The following is a 17924-nucleotide window of genomic DNA, read 5'->3' on the forward strand; positions in this document are numbered from 1 at the left end:
TTGGTAGTTGTGTTGTTTCTCTTGTGTTGTTTCTCTTGTGTTTTACCTGCTATATTTCTGCAGGTATGTTTGAATTGTGTTTGTCAAAAAATATTATATCCTTTTTAACGATGTCTGAGTTGTAGACTGGGTACAGTAGTTCTTTGTTGGTACCATAAAGTGTTGTGCAAAAGTCTTTATCCAGCCCTCATTTCTTTATTTTGCTAGCAGAAAAGCAGAAATAGGTTCACTGCAATGAGCTGTGTTTGGCATCAATGTCATGCTAAAACATGAAGCTGCTGCCAATCAGATGCTTTCCATATGCTAGTGTATGGTGGATCAAAATCTGTCTGCATATTTCCAAATACATCATTGTATTAATTTTAACAAGATTTCCAACACAACTGGCTGGAATGCAGTCACGAACTATGACAGAGCCTCCACTATGTTTTACAGATGGCCGTAGAACCAGAAACTTCCAATTTGGATTCATAACTCCATAACACCTGTTGCAAATGATTTTCAGTCCAGTTCTTGTGTAATCAGTCCTCCACCCCCCCGTTTCCATTAAGAATAGCTTCTTGACAGCCACTTATCCACTGAGACTATTTCTGATGAGTCTTCAGTGCACAGCAGATGGATCAACTGAAGTGCCAAATACATCTCACCGTGTCAGATCTTCACTTGGTTTTTTCCTTATTTCTAACATGACTTACAGATACTGTTCATCTGCTGTAGTGGTTTTTTTAGGCTGCCACCTGTCCAGTTTCCTCAGATTTTATTAAGGACATTGCACACCATGCTCAGATTTGCTAGGTTTTTGGCTATTAGCCCTTTCAGAATTGACCCATTAGTGCAAAAGTACAAATTTATGCCTGTCAAACTGTGTTATGTTTGGCAGTTTTCAAAGATTGGGCTAAAGAAATGGGAACGATGTGTTATTGCAACAAGTTGCCAGTAAAGTAAAACATACAGTTTAAAACTTTGCTAACTTGTCTGTTATGTGAAAAACGCAACACTCATCCCTTAAGGCAGGTGGGATTTTTTTAATCCTTGGGTAAATCATAGGTCCGTTTTAAGTGCCTTAGATAAGTAAATTAAAAACAACTTTTTTCTTTAAAGTGGTCAGATACAAGGTATGGACTTAAAAACGTTAAAAAAAAAAAACAAAAAAAACAATGTCCAATGAAAAAAACTGAAAAACTCTCAGAAAGCCTGGAGAACTAGTCAAAGTCTGGCTGCTTAGAAACAATGTATTAGGGGGGGGAAAGGATGGCTCGCGACTTTTGCACAGCGTGTCCCTCAACATTAAAGCAGTCCAAAGAAGCTGCTTGTGATTCTAAGTTTAACCGAAGCGACAGCCTCACCGCTAACGTGAACCAGCGACCTGTTCAGTCTCAGGTGAAAGCCATGACACTCAACTAGCTGCTTCGAGTGGGGGCGCGTGCCGTTGTGCTCTGCTCCGTCAGCAGGTGGCGCGTGAACACACACAGCGCAACCACCGTGTTTTGTTTCGGGGTTTTTTTTTAAACAAATGATTCAATTATCATTGCGGTACACTCCTCTCGCCTGCTCCTCCTTGATGTGACACGCCCTGGGCCGGTAACCATGTCATCGTTTTTATTTTGGGAACGGCACATGGCTTCTCGAGCTCATACCATCACTGTTACAACTACGCGCGTCGTCACAAGTGGTGTTCACGCGTGCCATCCTCTCATCTGACTCAACACTCCAGAGACACAGACTCGGCGGGAGTAGCAGTGGAGCTTTTCTGTTTCATGTTTGCGATTTGGTGACTGGAGTGAGCTGTGACCTGTCTTGTTTTTTTTTTCAATTTATTATTTTTTTCCAAACAGGTGGGAAAAGAACCTTAAAGCCCACTACATTCAGTTTGGTAAGTTGCTACAACGACCTGAACAATTTAAACGGCTCTCAAGCCTTGTAGCTAATTAATTTCATTCACGCAGCTTAATTGTGACTCTCAATACTCCTATTTTTCGGAGGGGTGGTGGTGCAGTTTTTTCCCCTTCTGTTGCAGTGTTTGATTTATAAAACGTGACTCATTATGAGTCTAAATTTGTCATTAGGTATCTGTTGTATGGAAATATTAGAAAATATGAGGTAGAGCAACACACAGGGTTTATATGCAAAAGTATATTAAAGTTAAAAGTGCACGGTACCAATGTGTGAGCTGTTGTAAGTAATGATGCATGATCCGAGTGGAAATCAGTCTAACACAATAGATGAGCCTAAAGCCACAATGTGCATGTTTCCAGCACCTACTGTAGATTTTCCATCCCTCCTGAGTTCAGAGAAGCAGATTTTTTTTTTTTTTCTTTTTTTTTCTTTTTCGCACATTAAGCAGTCATGCTGATTTGTGGAGAGGCTGAACCAGGTGCAACCTCAGGAAGCTCTTAAGTCAGTATTTATGTCACATTAGCCGGCTGCTGGGGCTATTATCTTCCCTCTCACTTCACTTAAAGTGGTTTTAAAATGACCTGGCTGTGTGAGCGGATGAGAGGGTGAAACTGCTGAGGAGTGCAATCCAGAACAGTCACAGTGAAACAATCGTGTTTTCAAATCTCCATTGCCTGCTGTCTCTATACTTTAGCCTTTCTGATTGTGTCTGCTTGCCTTTCATGTGCCTGCTCTTTATACTTTTCCTCTCACTGTTTGTTTCCCGATGGTTTTGCTTTATTTGAGAGAACTCTCTGACAGGATAAAGCCATCCAGAAACCCAGAAACGGTCCACTGTAATTTTGTACCAAAGCAGCAGCTTTTTAAGAAAACGCACAGAAAGGGCCAGGTCATTACTTCTAACTCGGAAAGATATGTTGTTTGTTTTTACGATCGCACTGAGGTTTTAACTGAGCCGAAGTAACGTTTTCTTCTTTTTTTCGCCTACTTTTAGTTTTAATCCTCCTGCCTTGCTGTAACTTTGATTTTTGTTCAACTCAGATGAACATGCATGCAGGAAGTCGTTTTTATCTTTGGTCTGAAAGATAAGTGTGGGTTGTTTTTTGTTGCAGAAGTTTGTTTTTCAGTTTTAACTGAGCCAGAGCCAGAGTGGTGGTTTAGACTGTTATTTATTTCACTTTACACCAAGATTTATGAGCCGCAGGATGTTCAGCTTTCTCAAAGGTTCTCAGTTGCCTCGGTACCTTTGGCATGCAAAGAGCACCACAGTTGTTGGTGTGAGGAGCCAGAAGGTGAAAGCAAAGGATGTGGTGAACCCGTTTGATTGCTGAAAATCTGCAAGTGAAAATGTAAAAATGCAAAGAGCAATAATGAAAAGGGACAAGTACAGCCAGTGTCACAGTATTCGTTTCAATTCTGTCAGCTGTATCAGTGCTGCCACAAAGTGATGAATGCACTTTGGTAAGTGGTGGATGTTATTAGATGCTACATTGCATTAAGCAACACTTTTAAGACCATAATAATGTGAGATCAAATCCACTAGCAGCATCCACCCTTGAAAGTTTTCTTATTGAAAAGGGAGTAAGGCATTTTTCAGGTGTGTTTCATTCCACAACTATTTTGGTGACACATCGTAGCCATATGCAACAATGCAGAAATTCACCAACCAACACCCCATTTGACATCACATGTTATTGTTTGATATTCTCTTCATCTCCTTAGTGATTGCTGGTATATATCTGACCAGATGGGTATGATGTGCAGAATGTGCTGAATGCTACTGCTTTCGACTTATTGGAGGGAGAGGCTTGCCACTGCATTCTTTTCCTTTTTATTCAGTGGGTGTGTGTGTCCAGGTAGGTGCCAACCTGTCAGTGTACTTTGTGACACAGGTTGCAGACTGCATCGCTGACATGAGATTGTGGAAAGTTCACATTGGTGCACGGCGACCTGTGAGAGTTTTGACAAGTGTGTGATTCATACCAGGAATATTTCCCTGAAGCCACAGGAGTTCTTTTAAGAGAAAGCGTTCCTTCACATTAAAGAGCTTTCAGTTGAATGTGTGTGTCTGCTATGTTCATCAGCCATTGTTCATTTCACTCCAGTGGATTTTGGCACAGCTTTGACAGAAGAAAAACTGTCTCACTTAAGCACTCTAGTGATAAAAGAAAGTTATAGAGCCAAAGTAGGTGCTCAGTTTTGGCTGTCAGACATTTTACTGTACAGGGCTTTTAAGTTGGATCACCTAGTGGCATATAGTTTACACGAATATTCGATTTCCAGTGCTGTACATATGGTAACAACTTGTTTTTCCAAAATATTCATTCCTTGAAATAAATGAGGTGTTAGTTCTCAGCTTTGTTATGCAAAATGATGGTAACGGTTTCCTGTTTTGGTGTTCACAGTTTGCTCTGTCTGCTTTGATTTAATGAATATCAATGCATCTGTAAATATGACTACTGGTTCCCATGCCAGTGTCAAAATGGTGATCAAAGTTAATGACTCACCCTTGATGAGTCATTGTAATACCACACTAAGACACATGATTTCAGGCCTGTGTCAGCAGGTTTCATTCAGCCTAACTGCCCATAGCAACTTGTTGCTTACTAAATAGATTGCATATCAGTTGATGTTAATGTCTTTACACTGAAACCTGCATGTGCCTGATTTATCATCAGACACTGATAAAGAAAGCTACAGTCCTGCAAGACTTTGCTCTCAGAACATAAGCTCAGTGTGGCAAACATAAGCTACGTGTAACAGATTAGTTTCATGATGTATGTCATACAGTAACTAATATTTTATTTTTATAATGTAAAAAGCAGCTGTATCTATTGGTAATATCAGAAATGTTTTATACAAATGATACATTTTAAAACTACTTTACATTAAACCCTGAAGGCATTGCACAGGTACAGCCAATGAATCTTGACTCTGACATTATGAAAGGCCTATTCTGCCCCTTTGTACTGCTTGTAACCGTGTTTGCCTGTAGAGAGCACCACTCAGAGATTGCAAGTACCCAGAAGCCTTTAACATATAACTCCTAACATCAGTTTCCTAAAGTGCTACCTGATGATAGCCAGTTTTCTTGTTTTGTCTTAAACAACAATGTAAAACCTCAAGATGTCTGGTTTATTGCTGGATAGTGCAGCAATGTTTAGTAGCAGTTGTTAGACAAACTTTAAAGTACTTCTTGGGGGTAAGAACTGATCCTCTACACACTTTCAAATTCTTTTTCTTTTCATGTAATAATCTTAACCAAAACTTAAGTTAATGAACAAATCATTTAAGTGCTAAAAAAGTAGCAGAAACGATGACGGCTGCATTTAGGAATGTGAGGCAGAAAGAATTATGTGACCACACCATGTGGTTTGTTAATGTGAGGGGAAAAAGAAAAGGAATGTGAAGCATTCAGTAGGATATGGACAATACTTTGTGTTGCTACCTGTTTGCAGTGACAGAATGTGATTAATAAAACTTTGGGTTGTCGTTTATGTTGATGACTATGCTTGTTATCTACGAGTGGGACAGAATCCCACCAGTAACAGGCATCAATTTGTCAAACACCTGTTTAACAAAAAAGCTGTGATGAACATTTTAAACTGCTCTGAATACCCCTGGTCCACTCGATGATGCTGGTGTGCTCCATATGGAGCCTATAATGCTAAGTGGAAAATTGGTCTAAATGGCCAGTAATTTCATGAAACTAATCAGTTGTTAGCTGTATTGTTGCAGACTTTGAAGTGCCCTTCTTAAAACATAATTTTTACCAACATTGACTGTGACATTTGATAAAGTAGTGTTGTACTGGAATACAGTAATTCTTGCTGGGTGTATGCTATGCAGTTTGAGTTTGTTCAGAAAATTATGTAGCCTGTAGTAAAAAGTAATCTGACTTGACGTCTCACTGCTTGTTGTAGCAACAGGCCGTACGCAGTTAAGTTGTAAACCTGTCTATTGTATTAATTGGAGGTGAGAGGGATCGCTTTCTATTCTCATGCACACTTCCAGCTCTTTGTGGCCGGTGCTGAACTACAAGCTATAGAAATAGCTTCATAACTAGAATTCTTTTCATTGTGTTGGGCGTATTGAATTGTGCTGCAAAAACTGGCCTGGCAGCAATAGCAGTGAGATGTCACCAGAAGAGAACTTACCTTTATGTGTGCTGGCACCTTCCCAGCAGTAATTTCATGGACTAGAGACATTTCATTAAACTGTGTTCAGCAACACAGCCTATTTAAAGCTCATCAGTCACCAATTAAACGCAGCACATGACGAGCGTGCCACTTATCTTCACCGCCACAATGTGTTGTCGTCCATCTCCACTGCCCCCAGACTTTCACCATACTTTCCCTTTCCACCACAAGCATTTTTATGATGCAAACAGTGAATGTTTACACAGAGAATTAGCAGGTTTCTCGGACGATAATGGCCTCTCTATAGGAGTAGTTGTAGAGACTTATGGAACTAATTGACACCCCCGGAGGCTGGGAAAGTTTTGGACAGCAGCTCTCTGTCATTATCACTACTGCACTTATTTCTGGCCACAGCAATTAAGAGATACTAATGATGGAGAGCCCGCTAATTGGCCCAGACTGTTAATGAGTAACTGGGTCTGCATTGCTTGTTCCAAACTCTTGTGGAATGTGCGTACCATGAAGTGGGCCAGTGTTTGGAGGGATTCAGGGGAGTAGCATGGCTGCTGTCCTAGATCCACTTTACTTGGTCTGTGATTTATGTTATTGTATTTTGCACAACTCTGTTGCTTGTGAAGCTCGCACGCAAGAATTTCACTCGCATGTGCTGTACCAATGTACCTGCACATGTGATGTGACAATAAAAGTGATTTGATTTGATTTGATTTCTCATTGTCCTGCCTGTTTGTCATATTTTCACGATCTGTGATAAGTGCATTATGCAATCACTAGCAGTATTTGTTTACTTTTTTTTTATGGGGACCTTGAGTAACATCGCTTAAGATGAAAATTGACGTTGTTGGAAAATGTACGTCACAGGGTGTACAGTGTATAACGTACTATAGTTGGCTCATATCTGTTTTTTTTAGACCTTATCAGAAGATTTGCTGATACAGTCACAGTGTGCAATCAGAGGTGCTACAGACTGTGCAGGTCAGCATATTTCACACTCTGTCACTAAAAAGAATTACTGTGGTTAAAGAGTAAAAACATCCATAGTGTTATTATAGAAAAATGACAGTCAACAATAAAGTGTAATTTCTGTGTTTATTTCCAGAAGCTTTCTCTTAGACTGAGCCTTGTGTTATGAGTTGAGTAGCAGAGAATAGAAAAGAGATGCTACTTGGTGTTTATTTTTTCTGTTTGATCGCAGCGGTCTATACTTAAAATAGCTTATGTCATGAGCTGCGTGTAGAACTATATATTACTTGTTGCGCTAATGTCTTCACCGCTTTTTCTCTGTGAGATGAGTTTCAATGAGAAGCTGCAGCTGTGTGTGTGTTTTAGCAGTACGGGTGTTGATGCGTATATGACTGTAAGGGCTTATCTTTTCATCACATTATCACACTGCAGAGCTCTTTGTCTCCAGGTGAAGTCGTACTACAGACAGGCTTCAGTCCATTAGCAGAGCCTGAGAAAACCTGCAGGTGAATCACGTCTTACCAGTAACACCAGCACAAGAATTTTAATGCTTTAAAAGATATTCTGGGTTTATGCTCATGAATATTTCAGAAGTTGTGTAACTGATGATTAGTTAGTGCCAGGTTTTAATTACATTAGTGGAATCTACCCCAGTGTTTACTGAGATACATATTCACATATAAAAACTGTTGGTTTTACCTGCAATAACCAATTAACCAATAGTTGCTATTAGTTACCCTTTAATACTTTGCTGTTATCGTCTTGTCTCTTTGTGTCAAAGTACACAGAGATACAATGAGAAGAATTTTTGATAATGTGTTTATTGGGAAAAGTAAAGCAGTAAAAGCATTTTTTAAGATGTTAGTTTCAGCAGACACTATTTAATCATGCTAATGGCTTTCTTTTGTTTAATACATAATATCACAAAACCAAAATAACTTCTGCATTAGAGTCCGTTATACAAGATTTTATTTTTATTTATATATATATATATATATATATATATATATATATATATATATATATACATAAATTAATTATACACACACTCTACTGTACTCTAGAAAATAGTCAGTAACAGTTAACTATGTACTCTTAGCACATTCCACTGTACACTGTGTTTCCTTAGTCTTCAAAGAGCACTTGGATTTAATGAAACTATTTAACTTAACAAACGCTTTAGAAATGTTGGTCATGTGAATTTGGTCTCAGATTCTTTCCATTCTTATTTGATGTGGTTGGATAATCTATGTCAGAGAGGACTTAGGCCAGTGAAAGAAGCTGTGCTGGAGATAAAGGCCATCTTGTGCAAATGATCGCTGTCCTCTCCTGTTGATTGTATTTTGAACCTGTCTCAGGCATGTGACTTGAGATCATTAAGGCATGCACATGTTTAGGTCTGACATTTCTTATACCTGATGTTGTTTCTTTTATTTGTTTTTGATTTTTTTCTCCCAGAGTTTGGACAAGAGTGAAAAAGAAAGATCCGATCTCGCCATGGCACTAACAGTGAACCTGATTGGCCCTTCACCATGGGGCTTCAGAATATATGGAGGACGAGATTTCAAGAAGGCCATAACTGTATCAAAGGTATTTGTTGACAGCAGTCCTGACGCTGAACCCTGTCACACCTTATAATACCATACCCATTTTTTTTTTCAAAACACAGACTGGAATGCCATGTCATGCAGTCAACTTCCTACTTGCTACGCCTCTTTTCTTGTCTTTGTTTATGTCCGCTGCAACAGCATACCTATTTCCTTGACAACTGAACCCATTAGAATAGAATGGAAGTAGATTGCATTAGAAGGAAATCGCTGATTACAGTAGAAATGGAAGCTGAGGTGGGAGGTGAGAGGTTCCTGAGTTACAGCGACGTGTAAATGTGTCAGAATATGGATTGCCCTGTGAATCTGTGCACTTTAGCATGTGTGTTTTATTTTTACTGACAATATTTTCCCAGTTGGATGAAGTAGAAGAAGTGGAAACATTACTACTGTAAGCAGACATTCTGCAGTAAACACATCCAGGAAACTTGCTCAGACTAACTACATGCCAGAGACACCCTGTTCACCCGCACATCCTGGTGCTATATCACCATCTCAGCGTGTGTTTTTTTTTATTTTTTTTTATTTGGCCCTGTTCACTGAGCCTCCCCGCAGTCCATAAAGGATAAGTTATGGCAGTGCCATGAAGAGGCACCCATGCTTCAAACAGCTGGAGTTTTAAGCTCCTTAAACTTCAAAAGCACTTTGTTTGGCCCCACTCAACAGCTTATGCTAGAAAAACTAGTCTTCTCATGAATAATGGGTCTGATTTTGTTAGTGCTATCCAGTAAACAACACCAGTGTTTACTTGTCTCAAATATCAAACGTATCCTGTGAAGTGACAAGAATTCCTTCTCAAACAACAACTTAATTACTGAAATTGGTTTGTAAAGTGTGTGTGAAACAGTTGGTCCCAAATCCCCAAGCAGAGATGTAGGTTTAACCCTCTGTAGTGGTTTGTGCTTGGCACAGAAATACCACGGATGCACTCTTTTTATTTCTGTTGGCCTGAAAGATAACGTGCCCTTGTTTTTCTTAAGCACAGATTTGGGAAAAGATCCCCCAGCTGATCTTAGTTTATGTGAAACCAGGCATGTCCTGATCAGAGAAGGCATGCAAAACTGTGGGTCACCACAGCAACCCTTAATTGCCTCTCAAGTTGGCCCACAGACATGGTACCTCTGCCTGGCTAAGTGGGCAAATGGCCTGTGACTGGCATTTACTCCACATACATTTGCCTCTAAAGAGGCAGCAGAGAGTGATAGGCTCTTTATTCATTTTGCTTTGCATTCTTTGTTTTATTGCCTCTCTCTGTTTTTAATTGTGAGGCAACACAGTTTGTGGCAAATGACATACTTTCTACTAAAGTTTAAGCTTCAGATTAAGTATGCCTGTGTGCTGGGTCACAGGGACCAAGCTGAGCGAGATCGTTTGGACCTTATATTTTGGCCCATTAGTGTGGAATTCCCTCTGATGTGGGGGCATGGTACTGACTCTGACACGTGGAGAGGCTGGTTGCAAAGGTCAGAGCAGTCAACCCATCGAGTACAGTCACACTAATGACTTCTCCCCAAGGGTGTCATGAATTCATCTGCTTGTGACCACTATTGGGAAATCCTGTGGTGTTTGTCGGCATTTACCGAGGGCTGACTTTTAGGAGAAGACATTTGGGTTAATTATGCAACAAAGTATGAAACAACTCTTCAGTGTCTTTTCTCGTTTATTCATTTGTTGTGCTGGAGGTCAGTCGATGTCAGGGTATACACACACTCATGGGATAAGTCAGAGATGTCTATGCTTGTTAGATAGCTTCCTAAAAAGTGTTGTTTTTAAGACCTGGGGCTAGGACTAAATTGGAGCTCATGCCTTTGTTCAACAGGTCAATGAGGGCGGCAAGGCAGAGCAGGCAGCCCTACAAGCCGGTGACATTATTTTGGAGATCAATGGAGAAAACACGGCTGATATGCTGAATGCAGAGGCCCAGACCAAGATCAAGAACTCCAAGACCTCTCTGCAGCTGGTGGTGGAGAGGTATGCTGACATGCAGATCTGAAGTAGGACTAACATTTGAGCTACAATGTCATTTTTTTTTTTTTGTGAATATGTCTTATAGACATAAAATAAACAAATACAGTGCCATGCAATGCAACAACATGCAGGCTGCATAGTCCCACATAGAGTATCTTTTACGTCTCTAATTTTCTCTGTTTGTGCCAAGACCACAGTCTCCCTAGCTTCCATCTTTCTTTACACCATTTTTAAGCACTGTACAAACAAAACAAGTGATTATAATCAGGGGAAATGCCAGCATGTATGAGAGCCACCCTACTCCCTTCCCTGGTCCTTTACTTTGATCCTTTACTTTGGTCCTTTACTGGTCCTAAACTTTACTTTGAGATTTTCCTTGTTTGGATGACGGGAGTTGGGAACTAAGAAAAATCTTTCCCTTCAGTCGGAATTACTCTTGGCTTGATTAAAGGTCCTCCCTGAGGTATTATTTGTTGTCACAGTTGCCTTCCAATCATATTTTTTTTTCATCTCTGTTATTACACGCACGCGCACGGGCGCGCTCGCACACACATCCTTTCTGGATGTCCTACGTCCATGTGAGTGAATTTTTCCCGTCTGACCTCATGTCTCCTGCCAAGCCAGAAACAACAGTAATTCTCCTTCGCTGCCCAAGACAGTGCCACTCTGTCTGTTAGCTGTCAGTGGTTACACCGAAGCTTCTGTTTTTAATTTTACTCATTTAGCACTTCAGATCTTTGACTTATGTTCAGATGAGCTCTCTTGAGGATGGTAATTGAGTGGCACAAGTCTTTAATGTTTAATGAGTTCTTTTCTTAGCTGAGAGCACTCTCCTTCCAGCAGTGATGTGGGTGCCCACTGAAGGAAGCTGGCATCAGTCTGTACTCAGAAGTTTTGTTTTTAGCTGTGCCTGATGTTTTAAACTGAGATAGTGGTTTATTGTTGGTCAGTTCAACATCAGATTAATCCCAGACATAGCTAACTGAATATGTTTTCAACTGAAGGAGTAGCTACCACATTTCAAATTTGATCCTTAAAACGTTATACATTGCTTTTTTTTTCTTTTCTTTTTTTTCCTGCTGGATGATGTTGACCCTTTTCTTCATGGAGCTAGCTTTTAGCGCACCTTTTGCTTTATTGTGCAGTAGTTTTCTTCTAATTTCCTGCCTTTTTAAAGTAAAAATGATAAATAAGTAAATCCAGGTTGTATGCCGGATTTATATATTTATTAATTTTTTTATAGAGAAAAGGGTAATGTGATATCAACAAACAAAAATCAGCTCTTGTTTATTGCCGGTTTCAATCCTTTTCAAATCTAGTTGTAGATGAAGTGTTTTTGGTTCATTTTCTCAGAGTGGTATTCCAAAAATTCACATTTTGAATTTCCAGATGTGAAGGCTATTATCAGTACGGGGTTTCAGATGCTGCTTTTGGGTCAGTTTTACATCTCTGTGGTTCAGAATCACACATTGTTACCACTAATAATTCTTCTGTAAATGAGACCTGTTAACCAAGAGCATTGGTTACAGCCTAAATACTCATCTGACTTCTTACCGTCCGTAGGCCACAGCTTCCTCTGATGTTTGATATACATGCTACAAAGTGGAAGTAATGAGTTTTTCAGGCGTACAATATTAATATCCTTCCTATGGGAAGAAATGTCTTACAGGGACTGGATCAGTTTTTGTCTTCTTGCCATCTCTTCTCCACACAGTATGTGGAGCCAGAGCCACTAGAGGTGTGTTTCTGGGTGATTTACCACAGGCATCCAGGCCTTCCTGTGTGCCTCATTAGCTCAAGCTCAAGCAAGAGGCAGGCAGCTTCTGGTCCTGCAGCCAGGGGGGCATTGTGTGTTTGCATTGGCGCTTCCACTACCCACATTTTCCCCTCCAGCTTCAGTGATAGACTTGCTCATAATGTATCTTCTGTTCAAGAAAGAAAAACAACAGTTGAAAAGCTGCAGAGAGATCAAGAGAATATTTTGTAAAGAAGGCTCTGCAGTAATCTTAAAGATTCATGACAACATAATGGTGGACACTTGGCAGGGCACTGACACTATTATTATTATTATTATTATTATTGTTATTTTTTAATAACTGATTATTTCGCATTGCTTTGGCTCTTTCTCGATCGAAATTGATTTTTTCTTTTCTCCATGTTTGTTAGAGAAAAGTCGGCAGTCCTATATAAAGTTGCACGATATCCCGTGTTGATGCTGTTCCTGTATCATTATAATAAAATTAGTCCGGGTCAGCATTGCAACAGACCATGGATGTCAATGCATTCGGTTAACAGGTAACCGATCAGGTGGCTGATGCTACAAACATGAGTAATCATAAAATAGTTATTATACTGGATAAATTAATCAAGAAAACACTGGAAACGTTTACATTTTGTAAGGGGGTTTTATGTAAACAAAGACATCTTTTCTTTTTTCCCCACTTTACAAAGTTAAGGCATCACAGTGTGTTTTTGGTCACTTGCAGTAAACCAGTATTATTATTATGATGCAGGAATGCAAGAGTTGATCAGATACACCTATAAAGTCATTTGATCTGCTGTTCTCTCTCTTTCAAGACCTGAAACTCCCGGCGTTGGACAAACCAACGGCACTCCTGAACAGCTCATTGGACGTTTCAAGGTCAGTGCTGAAGCTACGGAGTACTTCAACATATTTGATGTCCCGCACTGGACAGAATAATATCCATAATTGTCATGTTTTCTTTTTTTCTGTATATTCAAGTCATGTTGGTTTGTTTGTAAAAATGTAAACGAATCTTGACAGTATACATGCATTACACATCTGTTTACAAGTCTGTTTTTCTGTCCACAAATAGCCGTAAAACCTTAAATCATTTTCAGTACTTGTATTTTACTGAGCTCACACCGGGTGTAAGAGTTCATCAAACAATATGTAGTGATAGATGACATGTTTTTGTGGTGACATTTCTCACAAGTACCTCTGTTGATCCTTTTACAGCTTGCATGGCCAAAACACAGGATTAAAGATCAAGTCATGTTCAGCTGAGTCTAATGTAGTAACATTTCTCTGATGTGATGTATTTTTTTTAGGAAACAGTAAAACTGAATCAAGATGAGAATCAAAACTATAGAGAGTACACCATCTCCAGCCCTGTGTCACGATCTCCAGGACCGTACTCAACAGATCGTCCTGCCAGCCCCGATACAAGGATGGAGATGGTGACACCAACCATCAACAAGAGGTAGTGCACTCATGCTTTTCAAATCACTGTGATACTTTGTTTAAGCAAGTCCACTTTTCATACTTTTTGACATGCAAAGTTGTGTAGTTTAAAGAATTCTCTGCAGAGAAACATGAGTTACAGTTTTCTCCTGTAACATTAGAGACACAAAAAAGCATTTCCCTAGGCGTTAGCGGTCTAAAAAAGGAGATTTTTAGAGCTCCACATTTCAGGTGTATGTTTTTTTTTTTTTGGTTTTTTTTTTTTTTTTTTTGTTACTGTTTCTTTTTCTTTTTTTCTTTCCAAAAATCCAACCGTTCACTTCCTAAATAGGCTTGTATCTGGACAAAAAGTCTGCAGCAAGTGGTCTCTTGACCAAACAACAGGCAAGCCAATAGGTATGGGAATAACAGACAGAAAGTGGAGCCATGGGATTGTGCTGTAGTAACAAAGGATATGCACAGGATATCACATTCCTCCGTTTGCATTCACGTTAACAAAAGGCAGAATGTGGAACATTCACCGCGGTTTTGTCTGCACTCGGACGTTTGTTGAACAACCTTTAATAGGCCATATTTCAAACTAGATTTCCTCCCTTGCATGCACTGGTAAAGTTTCCTGCCCAGGACTTGATTTAAGTATTAATATAATTTTTTGCTTTTGTTTGTTTTTGGGGGGGGGTTGCCTCATAACCTATTAAATCCGTATTTTGTAATGCAGTCCTATTGATTTATTAAATAGAATAAACTCTTTGGCACAGTAACTTGTAATGTGTATAAGGAAATAAAGTGCATAGATCATTCACAACAGTCATAAAAAAAAACAATATAACCAGGGTGAGTTGATCATAGAGTTTGTGTTATTATTATGATATTATTAGCCTTTTTGAGGCAGCAGGAACTATGAAGCCACAATAATATCACAATAGTGTAATACATACTGAGATAATAAAGGTGCCACGTGCTACAGTAAAATATATGCAGTACAGAAGAATCTCTGACGACTGACGCGTGTCTCTGTGTGAATTGTGGCCAACCTAAAAGCATAAGTTCTTATGACTGATATCTTTTTTCTTTTCTTGTCCATATGTTACAGTTTTCAGCTGCACTCAAGGTCACCAGAGGAGAGAAATACGAGATTGTCAGGACTCGTGTCACAGGTTGGTTGAAGTGTTTTTGTTGAAGGTTTTCAGCAGTCTGCCTTACACGTAGGAGTTATTGACTTTTGTTCAGTCATTCCTTTTTCTACCTTGCAAATAATGAAGCACAATTTCTGTAATAAAGAGCACTTAATTAGATGGAGACAGTGGTTGCTAAGTAACTTAAAATTACTGTCTTCAAAACACAGTTTGTGGGTGTCCTTTTTTGTTTTACGGTATTTGTGAGTCAGAATCATTATTTGCGTGTCCAGGCTTGAAAGCCATAGATTTTCCTGGACTGTCGTTCATCTGTAGCTGCAGTTTTAGGCTGCAGTTCACACAGACAGTACAGCTGAAGATTTTTGTCCACTGTGTATTACTGTGTGGAGAGTATTTATTTTGACTGGGCTAGTCCAGTCCGCTAGAATGACTTATCTGAAGCCTCAGCCTTCCCATTTGAATTGTTTGTTTCTGATGCCACAGAAGGTGCCCTTGAATAGGTTTGCGGACAGTGTACTGACTGTGCACTTAACAGTAAAGGCAGGAAACTGATAAGGTTTGGCATTTTTATAGCAGGGTGTGTACAAACTACAAAGGTCAGCGTTCAAAATATCTGGCATTAAGATGAACAACCGTCTGGAGCTGCTTCATTCAAAGCCTGGGCCAAGAAAAAAAGCTATTGATTTCCTTCAGAACAATGGCCATAACCTTTAGTTGTCAAAAATGGAGACTTATTAATCTCAATAGGCTGCAAGATATGGAGAGACGTAAAACACAGACTTATCTGTAAGTATGCTGTGTCCATTCCCCGTTCCAGCAACAGAACCAAAACCGGGGGACTAGAGCGTCTGGAAAGACTTCCATGAAGTAAAGAGAGAAAATGTTGTGGGAAAGTTCATCATAAGCTATTTCAGCTATGCCTCCATACTTAGTTACATGCATGGGTCCCACTGAAGACGAAACATGTGAAATGACAGAACAGGAAAAAACATTCAAGACCTTTTGTAGTGCCACAAGGAATTCCATCCATTTTTATAACTCTGGACATTACATAACGTTAGATAAATATGCAGAGGTTTGAACTTCAAAACATTGGAGCATTCCTCCTGAGAGGCAGCTGCGTAAGGCAGTCCAGTTTAAAGGTTTTCCTTCAAGTTTTAGATTCTTTGTCACGTCCTTGAAGGCCGGTGGCTCATGTTGGGGTACTCTTGGTTGTTTAGACACCACGAGAACCACTCTAACTAATATTTAGCTAATATCAATTTAGTGTAACTAATTTTGACAACTGAATTCCACAGTTTGCTACAGTTAACTGATACGAGGTTAAAGCTTTATTAATTCCTAAAAAACACTGTAGGCCACTTTGACATATCAGTTCACTTTATTTTTAGGGGGGGCATTTACAACCATGTTCTGAAACTGACTGTGGAGTTCCACTGTGGTGACCTGAAAACCATGGTGCAGTAAACTGGAAGTTGGCTTGCCCAAAACACATTAGGAGCTGTATTGTGGCTCAAAGCTCCATTGGCAAGCTCTTAGGAATGAACACACGCCTGTTGGGACAGCCTCACATGTTTGTGGTATTCATGGAGTCACCCGTTCTTCCATTCTTCTTAACATTTTTAAAAATCATAATTCCTCTTATTTTTCTTCATTTGGACTCTGTATTGTCTGACTTCCTCTTGGAGCCTTTTCTTGGTTATTTTTAACCATTTGTTGAGTATCTTTGAATTAAATCAGTCTCAGGAAAGAGAGTTTTGGGTTTTGGCTGACCCCAAGAGATTTCTATCCCGGTTTTAAAGTAGTGATGAGCCTCCCACTGCAGCGCTGAGATTAGTGAGTGGAGTTCTTTCAGAGTGCTCGATGGGGAGATGGCTTGGAAGAGTTCTGCCATGGGTACATTGTGCATTATGTTGCTTGCGCTGGCAGGAACTCAGCATCCCATTGAGCGCTGAGATGTGGAGCGTCTGTGCCAAGGGCCTCTGTCCTGACTGAGAGGTGCAGAGTGCTTCTGTATCAGGTGATCAACTTCACTGAAAAGCTCCTAAAAGGCTTTTCCACCCCTGATTTGGCTCCCTGAGTGCAGAGAGAGTGGGGTGCGCAACAGGATCCGCCATTTTCCAGGGTGTTGGATATCCTGAGAAAAAGCCTGTATACAATAGTGGCTGTGATGGCCTGGTGTTGCTTTTTCCCTTGTGTCACAAGGCATGCTGTTGTGTGATGAAACTCAAATGGATGGGGGCTGGGGTATGGGGTGGAGTTCAGTGGACACCAGAGAGCCTGCTGACACTCGCAGACTGTACTTAAGCCATGTCACTCTAAGGAGAAACTTTTCAACACACAGCCATGTCTTTTGATTGGAGTTTAGACCACCTGCGATACCAGACCGACCACATGTATGACAGAATCGAAAGATTTAAATGAATGTTTAACCCAGTAATACCAATTCTACCACATATCATACAGAAGTATTTGAGACCTCTACACAAGTGGGGATATATTTTTTTCCTGATACACTAGAATTATCTGCAAATTATTTCATGCTTCAGTCTTTATAAGGTTAAAAACAGACATTTTAGTATATTTATATTTACTATAGTGCTGTTTCTACCTCTACTTTTATACCAACTTGCCTTGTGGTGAATATGAACTATAGAGTTTATTTATCAGTGGCTCATATTTATCAATCAAGAATACTTCAGGACGTGGAGGGACTGGGAATTGAACTCTCAAATCATTGGCTATATTACAAACTGCTTTTGAAGTCACAGTCGTGACAAAAGAGCTAAATGCATGGTGCATCCTAGATTACTGGAATCTGGACATAAGCTTGTTTCTGAACTGCTCGGCCACTGTCATGATTCAGAGCATCTGTTTATATCATCATGAAGTGACCACAATGGGATCTCTGTTGCACTGAGCAGAGCCAAAACCAAACTGCTCTTCATGAGACATGACCCGTCGCTCGACCATTAAGACTAGGCTCCGTGTC

At 39.9% G+C, this 17924-nt stretch overlaps 1 protein-coding gene across 1 annotated transcript in view; it reads left to right on the forward strand.

Annotated features, from left to right (window-relative positions):
• Positions 1 to 1564: 1564 nt before the first annotated feature.
• pdlim2 (PDZ and LIM domain 2 (mystique)) overlaps positions 1565 to 17924 on the forward strand; it is a 32080-nt gene continuing 15720 nt past the window's right edge. Inside the window, exons 1-6 of the mRNA XM_085475020.1 lie at positions 1565 to 1873; positions 8475 to 8606; positions 10443 to 10594; positions 13169 to 13232; positions 13664 to 13815; positions 14890 to 14953. Coding sequence (XP_085331146.1) covers positions 8514 to 8606; positions 10443 to 10594; positions 13169 to 13232; positions 13664 to 13815; positions 14890 to 14953 — 525 coding nt within the window. The 5' untranslated portion in view covers positions 1565 to 1873; positions 8475 to 8513. The remainder of the gene's footprint in view (positions 1874 to 8474; positions 8607 to 10442; positions 10595 to 13168; positions 13233 to 13663; positions 13816 to 14889; positions 14954 to 17924) is intronic.

Source organism: Copadichromis virginalis, linkage group LG12 (genome assembly GCF_057382275.1).
Source record: "Copadichromis virginalis isolate Kocher_CV1m ecotype Utaka linkage group LG12, C_Virginalis_male_GT1.1, whole genome shotgun sequence".
Classification (NCBI taxonomy): Eukaryota; Metazoa; Chordata; class Actinopteri; order Cichliformes; family Cichlidae; genus Copadichromis; species Copadichromis virginalis.